General features: G+C 42.5%; 1 protein-coding gene and 1 non-coding gene across 17 annotated transcripts in view; both read right to left on the reverse strand.

The window, feature by feature from the left end:
• Positions 1 to 25,346, reverse strand: part of SHLD1 (shieldin complex subunit 1) — a 136,711-nt gene that overhangs the window by 91,295 nt on the left and 20,070 nt on the right. For 2 of the 16 annotated variants that reach the window (XM_067013086.1, XM_067013083.1), the window contains exon 3: positions 13,938 to 14,230. The exons of 13 other annotated variants lie outside the window; for them this stretch is intronic. In XM_067013086.1, coding sequence (XP_066869187.1) covers positions 14,190 to 14,230 — 41 coding nt within the window. In that variant the 3' untranslated portion in view covers positions 13,938 to 14,189. Of the gene's footprint in view, positions 1 to 13,937; positions 14,231 to 21,717; positions 21,908 to 25,346 lie in introns of those variants that run through there. One more of the 16 variants, XM_067013081.1, reaches the window with a different exon arrangement.
• On the reverse strand, positions 23,365 to 23,471 carry LOC131741919 (U6 spliceosomal RNA). The gene has a single exon (XR_009331273.1). It is a non-coding gene; the product is annotated as a U6 spliceosomal RNA (small nuclear RNA).

A 25,346-nucleotide genomic window follows, 5' to 3' on the forward strand; every position in this document is an offset into this window, starting at 1 on the left:
AGACTAAGGCAGTGTTAAAAATGATAACCTGGGACTCTGGAGTATTGGGAAATTAATTCAAAACAAAACAAACTAATGTCAAAGAGACACCATCCAGGTCAGCGGAGCTCCAGGGAGAAATCCTGGGAGCTAGATGTGGATGGAGCTTGGAGGGGAGGTGGTGTAGACAGCCATGATCATAATCGTTGGTACTAACAAAGTGCTGGGCATCGTTCTAAGAACTTTCTAAGCATCACCTCATTTAATACCACAGTGCCTTATGACATACATACTAGTATTATTCAGATTTTGTAAATGAGGAAAACGAGGCCCAGAAAGATGAAGTAACTTGCCCAAAGTCATGGAGTGAGTACGTGGCAGATTTGGACCCAGGCAGTCTGACCAGAGCCCACTCCCAACCTCCAGTGTCTCCAGAGACCCAATGCAGACAGAGGTCACCAACAGGAACCAGGGACATCCTTTCTCAAAGCTGAGAGGGAGAAGAGCAGGCATGGTGGGTGGGTCAAGAAAGTTGCAAGGAAAAAGGACTCAGCTAGAAAAAGAGGGAACTCAGCATCTAAAGCCCCAGGCTTCAGTGCCCTTTATTTGGACCCTGCCAGCTCGCTGGGCAGGAGAAATTCCTTAAAGTGACCTCAAAAGGGGTCAAGACACTGACTTGTTTCCAAAACCAAATGTATCTCTGAGACAACAGGATGCTGCTGCTGATGATAGATAATAACAACAATGCTTGCTTTTTTCCTATGGTAAGTTTAGAGCCATCATTCAATCAATTCGTATTTATTGAGCACATACTATCTACCAGGCACTGTACTAGGCACACTGACTTTGAACACAGGACTTTAAAGAAGGAGACTTTTTGTCATTTCCATAGCACATTAAATATTTTTTAAACATTAAAAAATTTCTAGGGACTTCCCTGGCGGTCCAGTGGTTAAGACTCTGCCCTTCCAATGCAGGGGGCCTGGGTTTGATCCCTGGTCTGGGAACTAAGATCCCACATGCCATATGGTATGGCCAAAAAAAAAACAAGAAAGAAATCTAAATTTTAAAATAGAACACCCCTTCTCCCAGCTCTAGGGTATGGGTGGCTATCAATCTCCCAGGCTATTCCTATTACAGGACTCTAAAAAATTGCTCTATTTTTGGTACAGGTTCCCTCCTCCTCCCAGTGTCTTTAGGAGCCACTCCACCTCCGCAGTTCCTCCCTGTGCACACTCTGAGCTGTGGCTTCTTCCTTCTGTTAGATCCCCTCTACCTTGGCCTTTTAGGGATCAGTAAAGCTATATGCCAAATATGTCTAATTCTCCCCTCTCCAAGCCACTGACAGGATTGCACTTCCTGGCTTCTTTGTGGAAATGGGGCCACATCATTAGTTTTGGGCAATGAGCTGTGAGTAGAATTCCTGATGCTTGTCACTTCCAGGAGGGATCATTTAACTGCCAATGAGTTCTTTTTTTTCCCTCTACATGACAATGGCAGCATGTGAGATGGTGGCTAGGTCCCGGAGTGACGAGCCATCCTAACTGCCCAAAATGAACGTGCAACATGAGTAACCAACTATAGAGTTTAAAATCACTTAGATTTGGGGATTGTTTGTTATCACAGCATAACTGACTGACTTGACACAGCCTTTCAATGAGGCTCAAAGTTTCTGGTCCATAGCTTCTGATCACCCCTTCTTTTCCAAGAAAGAGACAGAGATACATAGAGTCATAAATAGATATAGTCACAGAAATAATTTTTTCTTATTATTTCTTAGATTTTGAAGTGGGATTTTGAAGGGTAGAACATGTGGAAACCCTACCAGCCATCTCGATCCAATCTCTGTATATAAATGATTTCAATACAAAAGTAAATAGAAGGGCTTCCCTGGTGGCACAGTGGTTAAGAATCCGCCTGCCAACGCAGGGGACACGGGTTTGAGCCCTGGTCCGGGAAGATCCCACATGCTGCGAAGCAACTAAGCCCGTGTGCCACAACTACAGAGCCTGTGCCCTAGAGCCCGCGAGCCACAACTACTGAAGCCTGAGTGCCTAGAGCCTGTGCTCCACAACAAGAGAAGCCACTGCAATCAGAAGCCCGCGCACCGCAAAGAAGAGTAGCCCCTGCTCACCGCAACTACAGAAAAGCCCATGCGCAGCAACTAAGACCCAATGCAGCCCAAAATAAATAAATAAAATAAATAAATTTTTTAAGAAAAGTAAATAGAAGTTGCAGCTTTAAGAGCCCTTAGAGAAATCTCACAATTTGAATCTGGAAATATACAGATAAAAGATTTTTTTAATCTATAAAATGAAAGGCACAATAGATGTCTTGGAGTATAAAAAGCCATGTGCTCTGTATGAACTTACAAGACAGTAAGGGAAGAATCTTTGCTCTAGCTCAGGGTTTCTCAACCTCTGAACTATTAACATTTGGGGCTGGAAAATTCTCTGTTGCGGAGGAAGGGCCGTCCTGTGCACTGCAGGATATTTAGCAACACCTCTGGTCTCTACCCACTAGATTCCAGTGACACTGCCCTCAACCCATTTTGACAACCATAAATGCCTTTAGGCATCACCAAATATTCCCTGAGGGACAAAGTCACCTTCAGTTGAGAACTTGTGCACTAGCTACGGTCACAAATAGACTTAAACCTTCTCCTACAGACTGGATAACAATTTTCTTTAATAAGAGATTACATAGTACCATGTTTATGTACTGACACAACCGGACCCAAAACAAATCAGTCAAGGTTCTGATGTTTAGGCCAATGATGTCTCAGCACCTTTTCCAGAATTACTTCTGGGACACGAACCTTGAGCCTGTGAGTGTCCTTTTAAAAGACTTAGACTCAAGGCAAATTTAAAGGAAAGTGAGGTTTACTATGTTGTAAGATGGCCACTCATCAACTCCTTCCCCACTCTGTATGTCATTCCCGAATCAAGAGTGGAGTCGAGGGCTCCCCTGGTGGTGCAGTGGTTGAGAGTCCGCCTGCCAATGTAGGGGACGCGGGTTCGTGCCCTGGTCCGGGAAGATCCCACATGCCACGGAGCAGCTGGGCCCGTGAGCCATGGCCGCTGAGCCTGCGCGTCCGGAGCCTGTGCTCCGCAACGGGAGAGGCCACAACAGTGGGAGGCCCACGTACCGAAAAAGAAAAAAAAAAAAGAGTGGAGTCGATTCCTTCCCCCACTTGAGTTTGAGCTGGCCTGTCACTGCTTTGACCAGTAGATACAACAGAAGTGAGCCAAGCTCTTGAGAGGACTGGGAGTTTCTGATTTTCTTCTCTTGGAATGCTCACTCTTGGGATTTTCCCTGTAGGAACTCAGCCACCATGTTGTAAGAAGCCCGGGCCACCTGGGCATGGAAAGGTCACATGCAGGTGCTGCAGCTGACAGCCTACCTGAGCTCCCAGCTGATGGCCATCATCAGCTGTCAGTGACATGGATGAGCAATCTTGAATATTCCAGACCATTCAAGCTCCAGGTGACTGCAGCCTCAGCCAACATTACTTGAAGCATACGAACCATCCACCTGGGACTTCCCTGGTGGTCCAGTGGTAAAGAATCTGCCTTACAATGCAGGGGATGCAGATTCCATCCCTGGTCAGGGAAGTAAGATCCCACATGCTGCGGGGCAACTAAGCCCACGTGCCACAACTACTAAGTTCACACGCCACAACTACAGAGCCCATGTGCCCTGGAGCCTTCATGCCACAACTAGAGAGAAGCCCACACACTGCAATGAAAAGCCTAGGCACCGCAATGAAAGATCCTGCATGCCTCAACAAAGATCCTGCGTGCCACAACTAAGACCCAACCCAGCCAAAAATAAAAATAAAATAAATAAATGATACATAAATCTTAAAAAAAAAAAGAACCATCCATCTGAATCAAGTCAACCCACAAAATTGTGAGAGATAATAAAATGTGTTTCAAACCACTAAGTTTGGGTGGAGCTGGGCAGCAACATAACTAAAACATGACCTCAGATCCAACTGTTGTTAGTGACAGAGACCAGACGGGTCACACATACATGTGAAACGCATAATGTTCAAGGAGTGGCCCAGGATATAGTGAGTGGAGAAGCCTGCGACAATGGCAGGATCTAGGATTGCATGGCCAGGAGTGTGAAATTCCCGACTATCTCAGAGATGTCAGTGAAATCAAGTGATTGAATGTGGATGAGTGGCAAAGTAGAAGGGTGACTTGCTACACAAATGTAGACATGTCTTCGAATACTATTCCCTGGAATGTACAATTTTACATGACCATCATCATGGCAGATATTATTAATAGTGTGTCTAGTATGTGTGAACACTGTACTGGGTACTTTACATACATTATCCTTAATCCGTGAAACAGTCTTGGAAGATAAGCACACTTGTCTCTTCCTCCACCCTCCTCCTTCCCTACCACCCTTCCTGCTTCCTTCTTTTATCAAGAGGCTAGTTTTAAAATTTTTTAAATAGCATCATATACTGTTAGATGAAAGAAAGCTTCCTGTCACTACTTTGAACAAAGCACAGAATACGGAGCTCTGTTTTTGTTTTTCTTCCCAGGTCTTAATATGCTGAAAGACACTCGATAATCCTGTTTAGGTTCCGGGCTAGTTGCAAACAACTTCAACTTCTCATGCTTGTTGAAGGTTAATATTTGAAAAGTTATATTTAAGTTTGTAGTCTAATACTGGGAGGGACCAAGTATCTTTCAACTCACCTCCCATGTTCTAACTCACCCTGTAATTGTTTATTGTTTACTGAGTATCTACCACATGGGTGCACATCATGTCACCTCCTCACTAGATGAACTCTAGAGACAGAGTAGGGAGATTCTATTTGGAAGGACTTAAACAGCTTCAGGTAGTGGCAAGGGTTGTGGCCACAATCCAGCAGTAGGAAAGACATTTACTTTCTACCATTCTGTAAAGCTCCTGGATATTCAATACAAGACACAGTATTCAAAACAGAGTATGCACTTATTCAGTGCTTACTGGATGAATAAAAAGCATTAACTAGACAGTAACATGAATGAATGTGTGGAAATAATGTAAGACAACTGAGTTCGCTGTATAGAATAAGTATGATTATCTGATATTATTAGTTCATACTGACCCCACAAAATTCACTTGAATGTATAAAAAAATTCTCATTTACAGCATTATATAGCCAATTCCAAATTTGTTTTTCCCAATTTCTGAATCCTTCAAATTTCTATATTTTTTCAGGCTGCTGTTATCTTGGGATAGTTGCAGGGAGTTATCACATAATCCACATCCATGAGCTCCAAGTTAGAGAGATAGCACATTTTGATCACCCATTCTTTGAAGGAAGAAATCATGATTAGCCATGGACTTGGCCACAAAGATCAATGATCTTCTCATCTTCACAAAGTAACTCAAATTCAAATTTAGGAAATTAGCTGAGAGTTTATAGGCAGAGGCAAAGCAGTAGGAAACTCTAGGGTATCTGAGATGTACCATAAAAGGAAAAACTCAGATGGGACCACCTTAAATCATAACTGAGCAATTACCGATTCCTTATTATGAGTATTTCTCTCTATATTTTTATTAATAATATATTAAAAATAACTATAGCCAACTGGGCAATTTAAAAAAATAATTTAAAACTCTACAGGTAATGTTGAGAACACTCACAATAAGAAAACTGAGGTCTAGTAATAAAGTTATAAAAATGTTTCCTCCAAGATCTGATTAAATTTGGTATTACTGCTCTTCTGCCATAAATGTAAAATAAGATGCTAATTTCTAACCCCTGAGTAATATTTTTTAGAGTCACCAGAAGGTAATAGATTCAACAGCTAATCTTTTCATAGAAGATTCTGACATGAGAAAATAAGAAGATAACTGCTCTTTTCTTTTTTTTTTTTTTTAATTTATTTATTTATTTTATTTTTGGCTGCGTTGGGTCTTTGTTGCTGCGCGCAGGTTTTCTCTAGTTGCGGCGAGCAGGGGCTTCTCTTGGTTGCAGTGCGTGGGCTTCTCATTGCAGTGGCTTCTCTTTTTGCAGAGCACAGGCTCTAGGCGTGTGGGCTTCAGTAGTTGGGGCACACAGACTCAGTAGTTGTGGCTCGTGGGCTCTACAGTGCAGGCTCAGTAGTTGTGGCACATGGGCTTAGTTGCTCTGTGGCATGTGGGATCTTCCCGGACCAGGGCTCGAACCTGCGTCCCCTGCATTGGCAGGCGGATTCTTAACCACTGTGCCACCAGGGAAGTCCCAACTGCTCTTTTCTTGAATGAATTTGTTCATTTTATTTGTTCTGTGTAGCTTTGAAAGTTACACTGCCTGATTTTGTCCCCTCTTATTTTAAGTTTTAAGGTTTTGCATATCTTATTTTCCCAACTAGACCATCAACTCCTTGTGTACAGGAATCATGTATTCTGAGTATTTTATATCACCCTCAATCTATAACATGGAGCTTGACACAAAGACAACAATCTAAAAAACTCTTTCATTTGACTAGTTAGACCTGTAAAAAACATGCCATGTAATACATTCTCACAGACTCAGCTATGCTTACAGCCACCTCAAATTAATTGAGAGCCTTCATCATAAGATTATTTGTAAAGACTACTTAGGAGCATCTGCAAATACTAATCAAAGCACTTTGCAAATGAGAAGGCATCTGTTGACAAACACAACATTTGAAATGAAGAGTTTATATGAGAATAGGATTAGATGATTTGCCTAAAAATATATCCAAAGTTAGTGGGGTTCCCTGGTGGCGCAGTGGTTAAGAATCCGCCCGCCAATGCAAGGGACACAGGTTCGAGCCCTGGTCTGGGAAGATCCCACATGCCGCGGAGCAACTAAGCCCATGCGCCACAGCTACTGAGTCTGAGCTCTAGAGCCCGTGCTCTGTAACAAGAGAAGCCACCACGATAAAAAGCCCGTGCACCGCAAGGAAGAGTAGCCCCCGCTCATTACAGCTAGAGAAAGCCCACGCAGCAACAGACCCAACGCAGCCAAAAATAAAAATAAATAAAGTTAAATATATATATATATATATCTCCAAAGTTAGTAGAAAACATATACATTAATAGCAAATGCTAGGAAGTAATTCTACAGATACTTTGGGTCAGTGTTAATAACTTCTCTGTAAGGGCTCTGTCCAGCACAAATCCCTTTTTTTGCCCAGTACTGAGCAACATGAAGGAAGACAAGGCTTGGCCTCCTCCTGAAAGGAATTCAGTAACGAAGACATGGGAGTCCAGAAACATACCGAGAGGCGGTACTAGTTCTAACAGCAGTAGCTGTAATGGCTGCCACTCAGCGTGCTAAGCTCCAGGTGCCTCGGTGCCTCACTCAATTTTTAGGACAACGTAGGAAACAGGCATTCTCATTCTACCAATGAGGAAACTGAGCAAAGCAAAGTACAGCAACTTGCCCAAGGTCAGAAAGCTAGCAGGTATAGAATCAAGGTCAAACCCAAACTACTCTGGCTCTCAAACCAAAGATAAAGAATACAATTTTTTTTTTTTTTTTTAAGTCAGGACACCATTTAAAACCAGCGGGAAAAGGACACAAGTAAATAAATAGCATTAAGACAACTGGTTCCCATTTGGAATAATAAAGCTATCACCTTGTCCCACACCTTTCACCAAAATAAAGATTTCAAAGTACAAAAAAAACTAAACCTTAAAAATTCCAGGAGGGACTTCCCTGGAGGTCCAGTGGTTAAGACTCCATGCTTCCACTGCAGGGGGCACGGGTTTGATCCCTGGTCGAGGAACTAAGATCCTGCGTGCCATGTAGCACAGTCAAATAATAATAATACCAGGAGGTATCTATTTATATAATCTTGGGAGTGAGAATGATTTTCTAAATATTACGGCAAAGTAGAAGCACTGATTGATAAAACTAACTAAATAAGAACCTAAAATCTCTCACATCAATAAAACAATGTATTTATTTGTAATTATCAGATCTTGGAGATGAACTAATGGCCATTAATAGGGAGATAGTTAAAATATTATAGGATATTTGCACTCTAGAATACTATGCAGACATTAAAAGAACTGAAGTATTAACATTTAATAATGGCTGTTATAGAATGTGGTATTTTAAAAGACAAGTTGTAGAACAATATGTTTTTGTTAGAGATATTTTGGGTAAAAATTGTGCATAAACAACTGTACTAAAATACATAATTCACATGCACAGATTTACCCACACTGAGACATATTTATGGGTACACTACCAAAAACGAAATACATGCAACACTACTGGTTACCACTAGGACGTAGAAAGGGGAGAGTGAGAATAGAGAATGTCCCATTTCTACTTCCTTTTGGTCTTCAGTATTTTAATTTCTTTTTAAAAAAGTAGATATTACTTTGGTCACTTTAAAGAAAACAAATCAATACATACAATTAATAATCAATACATTAAAATTAAAAGGCAAAACTGGAAAAAAATAACTGCATCCCCGATGTATACAGAACTTTCACAAATTAGTAAGAAAAGATGAAAATTCTAATAGAAAACAGGCGATTCATAGAAGAAAAAATGTGTCCAAGAAAACACAGAGGAATGCAAATTGAAACAAGAAATCATTTTTTGCCTATAATAGAATTATCAAAGTATTTTAAAATTATAATACTAGTGTTGATTAAAGTCTTGAGAAAAGTGATTTTTTTTGGCCCCCAAAACACTGTATATAAGTGATATCAAACTCTATGTATCCTTCTGCAACTTGCTTTTTTTGCTCACCATTAATGATTTATATAAGTTGACACTTTGTGGGTAATAATGATACAGGTAGCTCTTGTTCATTCATCTTAACTGCTATATCATATTCTGTTATACATTTACCTTAATTTGTTTACCCATTCTCCTCTGGTGGACATTACTTTGTGTCCATTTTTTCCTTCTGTTTTAAACAATGTTGCAATAAATACTGCTATAAATGTAGGAGCACAGGTGCTAAGATTTCTCTCTTGGATATTTACTGAGAATAGTAAACTGAATAGGTGGGGCAAAGACTATGAGCATCTTCACTTTGCTCTCCAAAGGCTTATACCAACTGACTCCATCAACCATAAAGGAATTTCATTCCTCTACATCTCCATCAACAGCTGTATTGTCAGATTTTAACTTCTGCTTAGGTGGTAAATGTAAAATGGTATCTCGTTGTTTTATTCTGCAATTTCCTTGATTACTAGTGAGGCTGATATATATGTTTGTTGGTCATTTGGGGTTTTTTCTTCTGTGAATTGCCTCTTCATTTCTTTTTTTTTTTTTGAAAAAAGTGATTTTTATCCCTTTCAATCTGGAGAACAAACAAGAAATGCATATTAAAAAATTTACTGTGATATAGCAATTTTTCTTATAGGAACATAGCTTGAAGAACAATTTAAGGTGTATACAAGGGTTTAACCATAAGGATGTTGAACACAGCCCTTTACAATAGCAGAACATTAGAAACAGTGAAAATGACCAAAGATAGGCAACTGTTTATTTGTATAATGATTTTAAAAGTTGTTTCAGAGAAATATAAGGCACAACAAGGAAAAGGTGATCTGACAAGCATTTTAAAAGAAAAAGGACCAGTATTTCTTGAGATGTCTAACAGATTTTTTCATAGGAAGTTTTATTGAAATAAGCCTGAGAAATAAAGCAGATCGATCCTGTGAACTTCTACCCACTTTCTCCTAATGTATTGTACTTCAAACTGTAGTATATTGACATTGATAAATCCAACCATCTTATTCATATTTCTCAGTTTTACTTAAAATCATTTATGTGTATCTATAGGATTTTATCACATGTGTAGGTTCACACATCCACAATCACCATCAAGACACAGAATATTTCCCTCACCACAAGGATCCCTCATGTTGCCCTTTATAACCAGGCCCACAACCTTCTGCCCACCCCAATCCCTGGTGTCCACTAATCTGTTCTGAAATTTCTAAAAATACTGTCATTTCAAAAATACTATATAAATGGAATACAGTATGTAGCCTCTGGGAATTAGCTGTTTTTTCCCACGCAGCCTAATTCCCTGGAGATTCACCCAAGCTATTGTGTGTATGGCTGGTTCATTCCTCTTTACTGCAGAGCAGTGTTTCATGGTATGAATGCACCACAATTTAACAATTCTCCTATTGAAGGATAACTGGGCAGTTCAAGTTTTTAGCTATTATGAATAAACCTGCTATGAACATTCATGTACAGGTTTTTGCACAAATCTAAGTTTTCAATTCTCTCAGATTAAATGTCCAAGAGTGCAATTACTGGATCATGTGGTAACTGCATGTTTAGTTTTATATAAGAAACTGCCAAACCATTTTCCAGAGTGGCTGAACCATTTTACATTCCCACCAGCAATGTATGAATGATCCAGTTTCTCTACCTCCTCACCAGCATTTGGTGTTGTCATTATCTTAGCATTCTGATAGGTATCATTATGGTTTTAGTTTGTATTTCCCTGTGGCTAATGATGCTGAACGTATTTTCACGTGCTTATTTGCCATCTGGATATCCCCTTCAGAGAAATGTCTCTTTGTGTCTTTTGCCCATTTTCTAATTGGATTGTTTATTTTTTTCTGTTGAGTTTTGAAAGGTTGCTACATACTCTAGAGATACTGGTCTTTTGTCTGATATCAGATTTGCAAATACTTCTCCCAGTGTGTATCTTATCTTTTCATCCTCATCATGTGGGCTTTCAGAGAGCAAAAGTTTTTAATTTTGATGAGGTTCAATTCATCAGTTTTTTGTATTTTTCATTCTACCACTTACATATGCTTCTTTTTCTAATTCTTTGCTGAGATTTTCTATTTTTCATTTATTTCCAGAGAATTTGTAATTGATTGTCAAGCATTTTTATGTTGTTTGCTTTAAAACCCTTGTCATTTAATTCCAAATCAGTGTGATTCATCTCACTGTTGGTGTCTGTGACTGCTTCTTCATTCAAGTTGTGACTTTTCAGCTCTTAGTTTGACAGGTGATTTGGGGTTGTATCCTGAACATTTATCCACTATGTTTAGAGACTATTCTGTTTAGAGAATCTTGTTCCTATATAAATCTTTCATTTTAGCAGGCAGCCATTCTCTTTAGGTTCAGCACTCAGGTTCTGGCCTGCTTTCATGGGCTGCGGTCTAATTTGCAGAGACTCTGCTATTCATTGTGGCTTGTCTGGTGCTGCTGAGGCCCCCACAGGTCCCTGCTGGTATTGTCTGAGGGCCCGGCCTGGCCTACAGGTGATCCTTGGCAGGGGGAGATCTCAGGCCCCTGGGTAGACTTCCCAGGCAGGGGTACTTGTTGAGGTGGGGTTCCCCTTTACAGTGCCCCCCTCTTTGCTGCTCCCCAGCTGCCCGAATGAATGTGGGTAAAGGAGGGGAGTCTCAGGCCCATGAAGACAAAGGGACTTCACAGGCTGGGTCACTTGCAGTGCTGGCAGAATCCCCGTTTGTGCCTCCTGGATGCCTAGGTCTGGCTTAGTAGGGGAGGGGCATCTCAGGCCCAGTGGAGGAGAGCGCTTCCCCTGGTCACTTATTGCTAAGGGTCTCCTATAGGCTCCCCCTTGCTGGGTGCTGAGTTCTCCTGATGATGTTGGATAGACAACCAGTCAATCATGGGGCAAGAGGAGCCTATGTGACCCCTTCTGTTGCTAGATGTAGGTCAGGGTGCACTGGTCCTGGTCACCTTCTCTATGCTGTTCCTTCAGTCCTGGGGCCCCCAAACAAATTCATCTTCTTCTTACCACTGCAAATGTTCTACTTTGGATGCCACTTGCGTTTCCAGGGTTTATAGTTGTACTTAGCAGAGAAAAGCAGGGAGAAATAGGTCTACACTATTTTGTCAGATTACAAAAGATTTTTAAAATCTCTTACCTTTTAATGCTCCTATAATTTCATCAAATAAGGCATATTTAAATCCTTTTATCTTATCTTTTCAGAAGAAAACATAACATTTACTTGGCAAATGTGCAAAAAAAAATCAGATAACATTTTTTATATCTGTATTCTACCCTGTAATCAATCAAGCAAGATATGTGAAAAGGTGTCCTCAAATTATATAACATGTACAGTAACTAGGCCTAATTAATAAGTTAGCTTCTCAGACTTCAAATGAGTAAAATAATCTCTAACAACTTTAAGTTTTAAGATGAAAAAAACTCTGCAAAGAATGAATTACAAAGGCTTAACACGTATGGTACATTTAAATTCTTTTTCTCTGTAAGGCTCAGGAACATGAAAAAGGTGGCCACAAGAGGGCAGCAGACTCAAACTCTGCCCCATAGGAACAGCCTGCCAAGCACGTGTCCAGGCTCCAGACCCAGAGTAGCTGCTTAAGTATTACTGGCTAAAAACACGGGATATTATTTTAACCCATTGTCCCCTTACACTTCACTTCTAAAATGGCATTGGTCCATGGATAACGTCCTCATCTTTTTATCTATACTGTGCTTAACATGCCCCAATATTTTCCAAAAAGTTCTTTGTAAAAGAAAATTCTGGACATAACAATTACTGAATACATTGTAAAGAAATGAAGTTAAAGCACTTTCCTTGTTTGTTTTTATAATTTATCTTAATTTTCCACTCATTTGTATTATTTTGTAAGCAGGAAAAAACTCACAATACTATAAAATATAAGAATACAGTTTTTCTTAAGAAAATAGCTTTATTTATTTATTTAGTGGTATGCGGGCCTCACTGTTGTGGCCTCTCCCGTTGCGGAGCACAGGCTCCGGATGCGCAGGCTCAGCGGCCATGGCTCACGGGCCCAGCCGCTCTGCGGCATGTGGGATTTTCCCAGACCGGGGCATGAACCCGTGTCCCCTGCATCAGCAGGCAGATTCTCAACCACTGCGCCACCAGGGAAGCCCAAGAAAATAGCTTTAAAAGACAGTCTTTAGGGGTATCCTTAAAACTGTAATCTCATGTACTACAATTAGAGAGATTTTTTGCTGAAAAAAAAAAAAAATGAAGGAAACAACATACTTTCTTCATGATGGGGAAATGTGGTAATTCTCTACTCTCAGTAGCATTATAGCTCCTCACATGTATTCATTTCTCAGCTGTTTTCTTGACTTTTTTCTTTAATTTTTATTTATTTGGTTGTGCTGGGTCTTCGTTGCTGCATGCGGGCTTTCTCTAGTTGCACTGAGTGGGGGCAACTCTTCGTTGTGGTGTGTGGGCTTCTCATTGCAGTGGTTTCTCTTGTTGCGGAGCTCAGGCTTTAGGTGCCCAGGCTTTAATAGTTGTGGCACGTGGGCTCAGTAGTTGTGGTGCACGGGCTTAGTTGCTCCGCAGCATGTGGGATCTTCCCAGACCAGGGCTCAAACCCGTGTCCCCTGCATTGGCAGGGGGGTTCTTAACCACTATGCCACCAGGGAAGTCCCATATGTGCTATTTAACTTAGAATCTTTTTTGTCCTATAGTACACATAAACTCAACCACAGCTTAAATTTGATGGTAAAGTTATAAACTGGTGAACAAGGTACCATGATACTTGATATCTATTTTAAAATCTTGTCAAATTTCACTTAAGTGTGTTGTTCATTTATTCAACCAGCCTCCGCTGAGCACCTACTATGTGACAGGCACTGTACCCTTATTCCTTACAGGCCAGGGCTCAGGTCTGGACCGTGGCTGCAACAGGCACTGTTCTTAGACCAGGCAGAGAACAAAACAAGAACCCACACAGGGAAGCACCAGGCTCCCAGGAATGAATTAAAAAACACTTATCCTTGCAAGTTATGTGCCAGTAAGATGGGTTTTTGTAACTTTGAGCATGTTAGCAAAACCTAGCTCCATCAAAAACTCCAGGGAGCTGGCGGGTTGGGAAACAGCAGCCACTCAGCAAACAAAGAGCATGATTTACAGCTCCAAAGGGCAAAGAGCCAAGAATAAGAAGAGTTCCGGGTCCAGATGAGAAAATCTTTTCTGGACAGAAAGAGTTATCGAGAGTTCTATCCATTCAAGCAAAGTTAAAAAACCCTGACTTTATTTTCTTCCTTCAGTTTTAACATAAGAAGTTGGAACCTGCCTGGTGTGGGAAATTTATCTGAAAAGGAAATGCCTTCTTTCTGATAGGTCTACAGGTAGGTAGAGCTTCTTCAGTGATGGGAAGATGAGAGGCTGAAAGGGGAGCTCAGTGGGCAGCGGACACAATGCTGGTCAATGAACCAGAGTCCTGGTGGCCCAAGACGGTGCTGAGACTGGTGTGAAGATATTCAGAGTTAGCAGAAAGAGGCTCGCAAGGACTTTCCAGAAGAGGTAACTGCAAATATTTAAGACAATATTTATTACTTAGTACTTACTCATACCTTGATGTTTGCATTTCTTTAAAGTTCTGCCTTGAAGTCAATGTAACCCAGATTTGAGTCTCAGTTTTCCACAGTTTGTGGAGTAAAATATTAATATGTTACTTATTAACCTTTCTATGGCTCCATTTCCTCATGGGTAACATGGACATCATAACATTATTTACTTCTTGGGGTGGTTGTGAGAATCAGAAGGAACAATGCATGTAAAACACATAGCACAGTGCCTGGGATGCAAGTATACAATAAATGATAAACTACTGATCTTCCTGTCTCCCCTTAATTTTTTTTTTGTTTATTTTTATTTGGCTGTGCTTTGCGGCTTGCGGGAAATTTATTCCCTGACCAGGGATCAAACTAGGGCCCCGGCAGTGAAAGCACCAAGTCCTAACCACTGGACTGCCAAGGAATTTCGTCTCCCCTTAATTGTATATGATCTTCTTTGTCCTACCAATATATGACAGTGAATGCAACTAGTGATGGTGTATGTTTGACTGTTTCCACCGAGTTGTTTCCTCATATTGTAAGAAGACACAGCTGAGTGACAAGTCAGGAATGAATGTTCACCTGGAGAAGCCCCTGAAGAGAGCTATATGGTCAGGCCACAGCGCCACCGCTGTACGCCTGGACTGAACAGTAAATGCCTGTTGGTGCAGCTCTAGACAGGAACACAGCCTGTCTTTAAAAACTGTAACTGCAGGCGGAGTGCACAGAAGTAAACAAGCCTCTTCTCCCACAGCAAGTATCCTTGACACTCAAAACTAAGGATGATAAGAGATGGCACAGATCACAAATAGCATTCCTGAGCCTTAAAAAATAATTCTACTTGGGCTTCCCTGGTGGCGCAGTGGTTAAGAATCCGCCTGCCAATGCAGGGGACACGGGTTTGAGCCCTGGTCTGGGAAGATCCCACATGCCACAGAGCAACTAAGCCCGTGTGCCACAACTACTGAGCCTGTACTCTAGAACCCATCAGACACAACTACTGAAGCCAGTGAGCCACAACTACTGAAGCCGGCATGCCTAGAGCCCGTGCTCCACAACAAGAGAAGCCACCACAGTGAGAAGCCCACACACAGCAACAAAGACCTAATGCAGCCAAAATAAATAAATGTATAAATAAATTTATTTAAAAAAATTCTATTCAAACTGTTATCACCTCTACTATTTAACATTGTCTACAATTTAGCAGGCTAAAATACAGAACTATATGTATGTATGTATGTATGTATGTATGTATATATATATATTTTTTAAGGGATAGAAAAGTCACAGTTAGAAGTAGTCTGTAAAGAGGGTCTCCAAGGAAATAGGAGTTGCCAGGTCACTATGTGACTTTGGGTGACTTTCTTCAATATCCTGGGGTTCAACTTCCCCTTGTAGAAAATGAGACAACTAGGAGACCTTGAAAGTTTTCAAACCTTTTTTTTGGCCCTGACATCCTTTCTTCCAATGAATAATTATCTGGAGGATGAGCAAGAGTGGAGAGTCCAGGGCTCACTACTGTCTCACAGTCCTGACCCGTAGCTCTCAAAGAGCTGCCTGGAGCACAGTTTGGGCACACTGGCCCCGAAGCTGTACATTCTCTAACTCTGTGGGCCTTAATCATATACACTTAGGGTTACCCTTCACTCCTTGGGCCACACAATTAGGACACATTGCTGCCTTCCAACAGTGGCAAGAAAAGAGTTCAAAACCTGTTTAGAACCTGAAAATTAAGCCTAGTTGGCTGAATCTGCATAACTCAATCCAGGAAGTGGTAACAAAATGCAGAGATGCATTGCCATGAAGAATACTCAAACTTCCCAAATAAAACCCATCAACTCGGTATGTGATAGGAAGTTTCAGATTTTGTTCTATGATTTCTCAGAGAATTGGCTCATCAATCTCCTTCTTTCCCTTCCTGACTATATCTTAGGTCCAGTTTAGAGGAGGCTCTGTCATTAGCTACTAGGTTGGGCACTATTTCATGCAGCTATAAAGAAAATGTCTTTAACATTATTTCCATGTCTGAAATATGCTCTGACTTCTGTTTAAAATGACAACACCACATCCAAAATTCTACAGTTATTATGTAAATTCTATTTTGAGATTTTGAATTTAAGAGCTTATAATTTCTTATGGAAATAAAATTTTCAAGAATTACAAATGGATACCACATGAATAGCAGAAAGCAAAAAGACAAACTTATCTACTCTTAAAAAATAAATTCCTTAGATGAAATGCCTAAATACACAGGTTATAAAATGGCCTTTGAAGATTGGGATGTTGACAGATTCCAAAAGAAGAATAAGGAGCATCAAACCACCATTTACTTTAAACTTATAACCACTTGTCAGCAAGGCCTTTAATCATCAAAGACACTGTTTAATATTCAACTTGCTGTATACACTCAACCAATTTCCCCAACAACTGCTCTTAGAAGTTCAAGTTGGAGGAAAGGGCTGAGGTTTCCCACCTCCACGCTGCAATGTCAAAGCAACTGCAGAGGAACGCTGTGTCCTGCATTAGAATACATCTTGGGTGCTCTCCAGGATAAAGGTTTGCGAGGTCTCTGATGAGACAGGCCACGTGAGCTACCCAGAGTTTATCAAGCTAGAATGGTACACACAGGACTGCACCTCCAGGAAGCCTTTGTGACCTTGAGTTTGAGAGGTTTCTCCAAGACTATTTGCCATTTCACTCTGCACTTTCATTGTTTACTATATGCTTCCTTCGAGCCCAGTAATGAAAGAGAAAGGAAATGTGTATCTAAGAGGCAGGGAGTTCAAGTCCATCAACAAAAATGTACTTGGGACTAATTGACAGGTTGAATTCATCAGTCTCTGGAGTGGAGTGGAGCTAACCAGGGAGGGGAGAGCACACTTCAATGAGGGAAACAATGCAGCTGAGGCACCAGGGCCTGACTCAGCATAGGAACAGGCCCGACTGGAACGGCAGGCCTGTGTTAATGAGTACTTAGACACCAGCAGGGGCTTGTATTCAGCTGGTGTGCACCTGCACAGCCTTGCCAGTTGTTAAAATATTGAATACTGTTGAATTGGTTGTTAAATATTTTGAATAAATACCCCAGACATCAGATTACACAGTCCTGAAATTGAGGCACAGGAGCCTTAAGAGGAGTTGGCAGGAAAGTGAAGTGGACCAGGATATCTCAAGGGGACTTAAATAGAGGACGTGAAGATAACTGTGTTTTGGGAGAACCTTCTTGGCATGTGGCTCTTCTGCTTAATCTCCCCAAGATGTGCAAAGGGTGGGGCTTTCACAATCCTGTGCTTGGCCAAGGTGACAAGTTGTTTTTGCTCCCCAGCAATTCATAGGAAGTTGCTAATAGGTCACTTCAGGACAGATGAGCTCTGTTTATTTGACAGAGCCCAGCCTCAGCTGCCTTTGGTACCCAGACAGAAACTACCAAGGCTTTGAGGTTTTTCTGACTAATACTCTCAGATTCTTATCAACCCGCCCGCTTCTTGGAAAGCACTCTCAAGCCTCACGTCCTTTGCCACGAATCCCCTCCCCCGGGGCACAGGCAGTGAGGTGGCAGCTGGGTACAGCAGATAAGGGCAGAGGAGTATCTGGTTTCACTGCCGGCACCTGGGCAGGAGCAGTTGGGGTGGAGGTCACAGCCGGAGAATGAGGAAGAGTCTTGCGTGAGGTGAAGAGGGAGGAGGGAGAGCAGGGCCTCCTTCCAGAAGCCGGGTCAGTGACAGGCCCACAACAGAGGCAGCTGCATGGTGTCACGGGGAATCCGTACAAAAGGAGCCAAGTGCAGTGTGTCCCAGGTTGGATGCGCCCAGTGCTGGGCGACCCTGGTGACTGCAACTGGAAACTTTTGACCATTCACCAACCCCTAGAAGAGCAATTTCCTAACAACACACAGCACCGAAAAGCAAACCAAGAATGAAGTTGACTTGGGAAGTGGATGTGTTGAGAAGCTGAGACGGGATGGCCACCATCAGGACACCTGCAGAAACCAACGTGCAGATAGGCCGGGTGTCTGACAAACTAGGGATCCAGAGTTGTTGGACTAGATTAAAACATGGACCAAAGTCTCCAGAGGGCTGGTGAGGGAGAGAGCCTGTAGCCACAGGCACCTAAGAACATGCAGTGAGGGGAGGAAAGCGACTCAATTTACAAGTAGAAAGTGAACCCTCAGGCTCCTGGACAGTCTGAGAAACACGTGGTGGAAGATGGTCAGTGCAGAGCCCATTGGTTGGGCACTCAGGGCAGTGACTCCTGCAGAGGTTAAGGCTGTCCATCTCAAGTTCATGGCTTGGTAACAGCCAGATTACCAGTGACAACCTAAGTTTACTTTGTAGAAATTCTTCTCACCAAAGGCAGATCTGGAATGTTTACAACAAAATAAATAGCTTTCCACGTAAGCATCTCCTACTGATGTCAGAATGAAGTGCTTTTGTGGTGGATAAACCTGAGCCCAGTTATTTCCATTTAGCATAAACTCTCAGATGAGGGCTGTTAAATAAACGGATGGCTGCCTCCCATTTGACCCCAGCATCATCCTTGCTCCCATCATGGCTCAAAGATACCATTTCCACTTAGTTCGCAGGAACCTCTGGGTGATCTGGTCCATTTTTAAAACAGTCACGAGTATTGTCAGTAATAAATGGCATAACCTACAAAAGTACTGCCAGAGTGGCCGAGTGTACAAAGAAAATTTTTGAAAATGTTCAAGTCTGAATAAAATAGTATCAAAACCTAATATTCCTCCCTAAAATTACACCCTCCCAAAAAGAGCTGTTTGCTCTATCAAGCTAAAAACTTGCCTACATTTATTTCCAGCAGCTCCTTGTCCCAAGGGTATCAGCCCCTTGGTTACTTTCCAGGTTAGAAAAAAGCAAACTTGTCTCAAAGTATGACTTAAAATTCTGCCTTTAGATTCACCCCGGCTCTGCCATTTAATTAGTGACACTGGGCAAGTTTCCTAACTTCTCTAAGCCTCATGTCCTCATGTATAAAATAGGGCTAATTTCCATTTCTCCAGTTTGTGTAAAAATGGAAAGTGACAAAGGTTTGGGAAACACTAAGCGTGGAGCCCAGCAGCACAGAACCTGATGGGCAGCAAGTCCTCCACAAACAGAAGCAATCATTGCTCACCCATTCTAAGACATTCCAGAACCCTGTTGCGCAGAGAGAAATGCCCAGGCACAGAACCTTCCTTGGGGGACTGTGTACAGCCCAGCGGGAGTGCTGGGAGTGCTGCAGAGGGTCAGGCACAGGCACAGCCAGCGCAAAAGGCGGGAGATGGAAGCTAAGGATGGTTCCACTGGGAAAGGTCAAGCTCTGGGGTGGGGAGGGGAGGGGAGGGGAGTGTGAGAAGGTGTGGGGGTGGGAAACCTAAACAGGATGCTTTTCAAGGACAGCAGACAGGCAAATCCCCAAATCTCTCTTCTACCTGCCCTGATTCCAGAAATTGAACCTCTCTTTTAGGTTAAGACTCAGTACTCTTAAGAACTAGGACTCCAAGAGCACAGAGGCGGGTGACTCATCTGTGTGTGTGTGTGTTTGCCTTGACAGAAGTGACAGAGTTTAAGCTGCTGCACAAGAGTCTATAACTTACTTTACACCCGATGTATCTTTTTAAAATATTTATTTATTTATTTGGCTGCGTTGCATCTTAGCTGCGGCATGCAGGATTTTTCTCACCGCGTGCGGGATCTTTGCTGTGGCGTGGGGGATCTTTCCTTTAGTTGCAGCACGTGGGATCTTTAGGTGTGGCATGCAAACTCTTAGCTGTGGCTTCATGTGGGATCTAGTTCCCTGACCAGGGATCAAACCCAGGTCCCCTACATTGGGAGCGCGGAGTCAGCCACTGGACCACCAGGGAAGTCCCACTTTGTACATGTTAAACGGCTGACAGTTCTGCCATGTCTCCATCAGTTACACATTTTGACTTTTGTTTTGGGAGGCAGAGGAAATCTGACAATCTCCTTCTCCAACACTGACCATGCTATCGGGCTAAATTCATGCTTTGAAACTGAGGAGGACCCTGTGGGGCTCCCGGGCATGGAGACTTTTCTGTCTCCCGTTTCTTGTACACAAGACTCCAGCCTCCATAACCTTCTCTGAGTTCCAAAGGGCAGATTTGAACTGCTGCTAATCAAGGGAGGAGCAGCCAAGAAACCACCTGAGGCAAGATTAAAGGGACCAGAGAAGCTCATCAAGATTAGGAGACAGGGCTTCCCTGGTGGCGCAGTGGTTGAGAGTCCCCCTGCCAATGCAGGGGACACAGGTTCGTGCCCCGGTCCGGGAGGATCCCACATGCCGCGGAGCAGCTGGGCCTGTGAGCCATGGCCGCTGAGCCTGCGTGTCTGGAGCCTGTGCTCTGCAAGGGAAGAGGCCACAACAGTGAGAGGCCTGCGTAACGCAAAAAAAAGATTAGGAGACAACCTGAGACCCTGCACACACCCTCATCTTGTCAGCAACCCCACCCTTGAACTATTGCTACAAACTCCTCATCAAATCCTCCCAGGTGGGGACACATAGTTTTTCAAGATAGGAGCCCACTGTGTCCCCCTTTGCTCAGCAAAGCAATAAAGCTATCCTTTTCTACTTCACCCAAAACTCTGTCTCCAAGATTCGATTTGGCACTGGTGTACAGAGAGGCTGAACTTTCAGCATCAGCTTCCCCTAATTCAGTGCTGCCTATGACCCCCAACCCTTATACTGGAACCTTCCAAAGTTATCCATAAGCATCCTTAAGCTATATATGTGCATGGGGAGTGGGGAGGGGAAGGAAGACATTTTATGTTGTGATCAACTTCAGCCCTAAATAAACGTGGGCCTGTCTCGTAATGAAATAATAACAGCATTTACTCATCCATTCTTTCTTTTTAATTTTTGTTTTGTTGTTGTTGTTGTTGTTTTATTTTTACTCATCCATTCTTCATACAGTACCTGCTATTCTGGAATTTATGTTCTAGTTGGGGGAGACAAACAAATAAATTAACAATAAAATACATAGAAAAGAAAACAGAAGGGAATAAAGCCAGGGAAGGACATGATGAGGGAGCATCCGCAGGAGAGGCAAGGCTGGGCCTCTCTGAAGGGTGAGCATGTTAGGCAGCAGCCCAGCCTGGTGTGGGAAGGGTGGGTGATGACACAAGGTGAGGTCAGAGAGGCCAGGCCCAGGGCCCCAGGGACATGGGGCCAGGTTAAGTCCTCTTAAGTTTGGCTTTGGCTCTGAGTCAGATAAGAAGCCACCAAAGATGAACATAATATGATTTACACTTTAAAAGGATCCCCTGTTCTCTGTGTTAAGAAGAAACTGTAGGAGGGAGGAATCAAGATGGCAGAATAGGAGGATGCGGAATTCACCCTTCCTCACAAGTACATCAAGGATACATCTACAGGTGTGGCCCTATTACCTTGGAGAGCTGAAGGGGTCTGGAGGTCCTGTGACAGTGTTCTGGGCCGGAGATCTAAACAATATAAACATTAAACAGTACAGCTGCCTCAACTCCCTGGGAATTTCAGAATGACTGACACTTCTGAAGTTGTTCCAAATTTTGAAGAGATGTTTGCCAGTAGATTCACAGAAGATGACAAAGAGTACCAAGAATACCTGAAACGCCCTCCTGAGTCCCCTCCAATTGTTGAGGAATGGAATAGCAGAGCTGGTGGGAACCAAAGAAATAGAGGCAATCAGTTGCAAGATAACAGACAGTTTAGAGGTAGGGATAGCAGACGGGGGTGGCCAAGTGACAATCGATCCAATCAATGGCATGGACGATCCTGGGGTAACAATTACCTGCAGCACAGACAAGAACCTTACTACCCACATCAATATGGACACTATGGTCACAACCAATGGCCTCCCTATGGCTACTACTGATAGAAATGTCAGCAGCTTTCAGTAAAACCATTTACTCTGTTAACATGACAAAAATTTATGTTGTATTTTCTGTTGGTCATAGTTTTACATCTGATTGTAGAGAGTGGACAGCATCCCTGGTGGGGAAATGAAGGTGGGGAGAGGTTCCTGCACTCAGAAAAGCCCATTCATGGGGGGAAAATCAGCTGGGGCAGAAAGGGAATTTTGGGGGATTGGAGGTGAACACAGCAACCGGTCTGTGGAAGGCAGGACAAAGTAAGAACTGCGCACATGGTCCATGCCACAGCCCTGTGCACCCCAGCCTGAGTCACGTGTCTCCTGGTGTGGAGGGGGCTGGGTGCTGGAAACTGGGGTTTGGAGAGTAGACTCGGGGAGGACAGCGATTGGCTGTGAAGAGACAGCCTGAAGGGACAGGAGTAAGGAGCTCCACAACAGGGAAGGTTTTTGGAAGAAACCCGGGCTGCTATAGAAGCAAGGTATCATTGTTGAGTGGCATACAAGGAGCAGAGCCGCCCCTGCAACCCCCTTCCCCCCTGCTGGCCCCTGCCTCCACGGGCACTGGGAGGGACTCCCACCAGAGCAAGCATGTCCCAGTCTGTTACAACTTCCTGCCAGTCTCTGTCACCACAGACACTTTACATGATCCAGTTGTGGCTGCCTTATCCCTCCACAGCCTGAATGAGTAAGTTCCCCAGTCAGCCTGGGTGCCTCAATCACCGCTGCTTTTGACACCCCTCGCCTGGGTGGGGAAAAGACACCTAACGGTAGACCACATGCAGAGGTGGGGCCAAAACCAAAGCTGAGCCCCAGTGGCTGTGCTACTAAGGAAGAGGAATGGAATTCTCTCTGTGCAGCTGCACAAGCTGTGGATTAAATCCCTGTGATCTGCTTGGTAAACCCTGCATCTGAGGAATATCTGAATGGACATGTGCTCCCACAACTGAGACCAGTCTAGCTTTAGCAGCTGTGGACTCTGGGGGCAAGTACATGTGGGAGATAGGCCAGGTCAGAGTCTGAGCTGCCCCCACAGGGCCCACAGCAAGTCCAGAGACCTACCTAGAGGTATTGGAGGGCCTCCAGGGGAGGCAGGGGTTGGCTGTGGCTCACTATGGGGTCAAGGACACTGAGAGTGGAGGCCTCAGGAAAATATTATTATTACTATTGTTTTTCTATTTTTAAATTAATTTTTATGGGGTAGAGTTGCTTTACAATATTGTCTTAATTTCTACTGTACAGCAAAAAAGTATGGAACACTTCATGAATTTGCATGTCATCCTTGTGCAGGGGCCATGCTAATATTCTCTGTATCATTCCAATTTTAGTATATGTGCTACCAAAGCAAGCACTCTTTTTTGGTTTCTTTGCTTCATTTTGTTCTGTTGTTGTTTTCTGTTTTAATTTTATTTAATTTTTAAATATATTTTTTACTCTTCTATTTTTACTTTATTGTGGTTTTGTGGTTTTTTTCCCTGTTTTCTTTCTGTTCTTTTTTAAAATCATCTTTGTGTGTTTGTTTTGTGTTATTTTGCTTTTTTTAGTTTGCTTTCTGTTTTTGTTTTGTTTTGCTGTTTTTGTTAGTTTTTGTTTGTTTTTGTTTTGGGGTTCTTTTGTTTGGTTGTTCTCTTGGGTTTTTTTGTTTGTTTGTATTTTCTTTTTTTCTGTTTGTCTGTTTGGTTTTGCTTTTATCACTTGTCTTGGGTTTTGCTTGTCTGCTTATTTTCTTTTCTTCTTTTTTTTGGCTGCGCAGCTTGTGGGGTCTCAGTTCCCCAGCCAGGGGTTCGGATAAGAGTGCCAAGTCCAGGACACTGGACCACCAGAAAACTCCCAGACCCAGAGAACATTAGTCAGTGTGAGGTCTCCCGGAGGTCTCCATCTTGACACGAAGACCTGGCTTCACCAAACTGCCTGCAGGTTCCAGTGCTGGATGCCTCACACCAAACAACCAGCAAGACAGGAACACAGCCCCACCCATTAGCAGACAGTCTGCCTAAAATTCGTACTAAGCTCACAGACACGCCAAAACACACTACCTGACACAGCCCAGCCCATCAGAGGGAAAAGACTCAGTTCCAATTAACAGAGTGCCAGCACCAGTCCCTCCTACCAGGAAGCTGACACAAGTGCCTGGACCAAGCTCACCCACCAGGGGGAAGACAGTAGAAGCAAGAGGCACTATGACCCTGAAGCCTGTGGAAAGGAGACCATAAACAGAGTAAGTTATACAAAATGAGACAACAGAAAAATATGTTATAGATGAAGAAGCAAGGTAAAAATCCACAAGACCAAATGAATGAAGAGGAAATAGACAGTCTACCTAAAAAAGAATTCGGAGTAATGATAATAAAGGTGATACAAGATCTTGGAAATAGAATGGAGGCACAGATCGAGAAGATACAAGAAATGTTTAACAAGGACCTAAGAAGAACTTTCAAAGAACAAACAGTGATAAACAATACAATAACTGAAATGAAAAATACACAGAAGATAGAATAAGTGAGCTGGAAGATAAAATGGTAGAAATAACTGCTGAGGAGCAAAATAAAGAAAAAAGAATGAAAAGAAATGAGGACAGTCTCAGAGACCTCTGGGACAACATTAAATGCACCAACATTCGAATTATAGGGGTCCCAGAAGACGAAGAGAAAGAGAAAGGGTCTGAGAAAATATTTAAAGCTATTAGAGTCAAAAACTTCCCTAACATGAGAAAGGAAATAGCCACCCAAGTCCAGGTAGGACAGAGTCCCATACAGGATAAAGCCAAGGAGAAACATGCCTAGACACATATTAAATACACAAAAAAATATTACATACAAAGAAAAAATAGTAAAAGCAGCAAGGGAAAAGCAACAAATAACATACAAGGGAATCCCCAGAAGGTTAACAGATGATCTTTCAGCAGAAACGCTGAAGGCCAGAAGGGAGTGGCAAGATATATTTAAAGTGATGAAAGGGAAAAACCTACAACCAATATTACTCTACCCCGCAAGTATCTCATTCAAATTCGACAGAGAAATCAAAAGCTTTACAGACAAGCAAAAGGTAAAAGAATAAAGCACCACCAAATCAGCTTTACAACAAAAGCTAAAGGAACTTCTCTAGGCAGGAAACACAAGAGAAGGAAAAGACCTACAAAAACAAACCCAAAAGAATTAAGAATATGATAATAGGAAAATACATATCAATAATTACCTTAAATGTAAATAGATTAAGTGCTCCAAACA

The sequence above is a fragment of the Kogia breviceps genome, chromosome 14 (genome assembly GCF_026419965.1).
Source record: "Kogia breviceps isolate mKogBre1 chromosome 14, mKogBre1 haplotype 1, whole genome shotgun sequence".
In the NCBI taxonomy this organism is placed as follows: Eukaryota; Metazoa; Chordata; class Mammalia; order Artiodactyla; family Physeteridae; genus Kogia; species Kogia breviceps.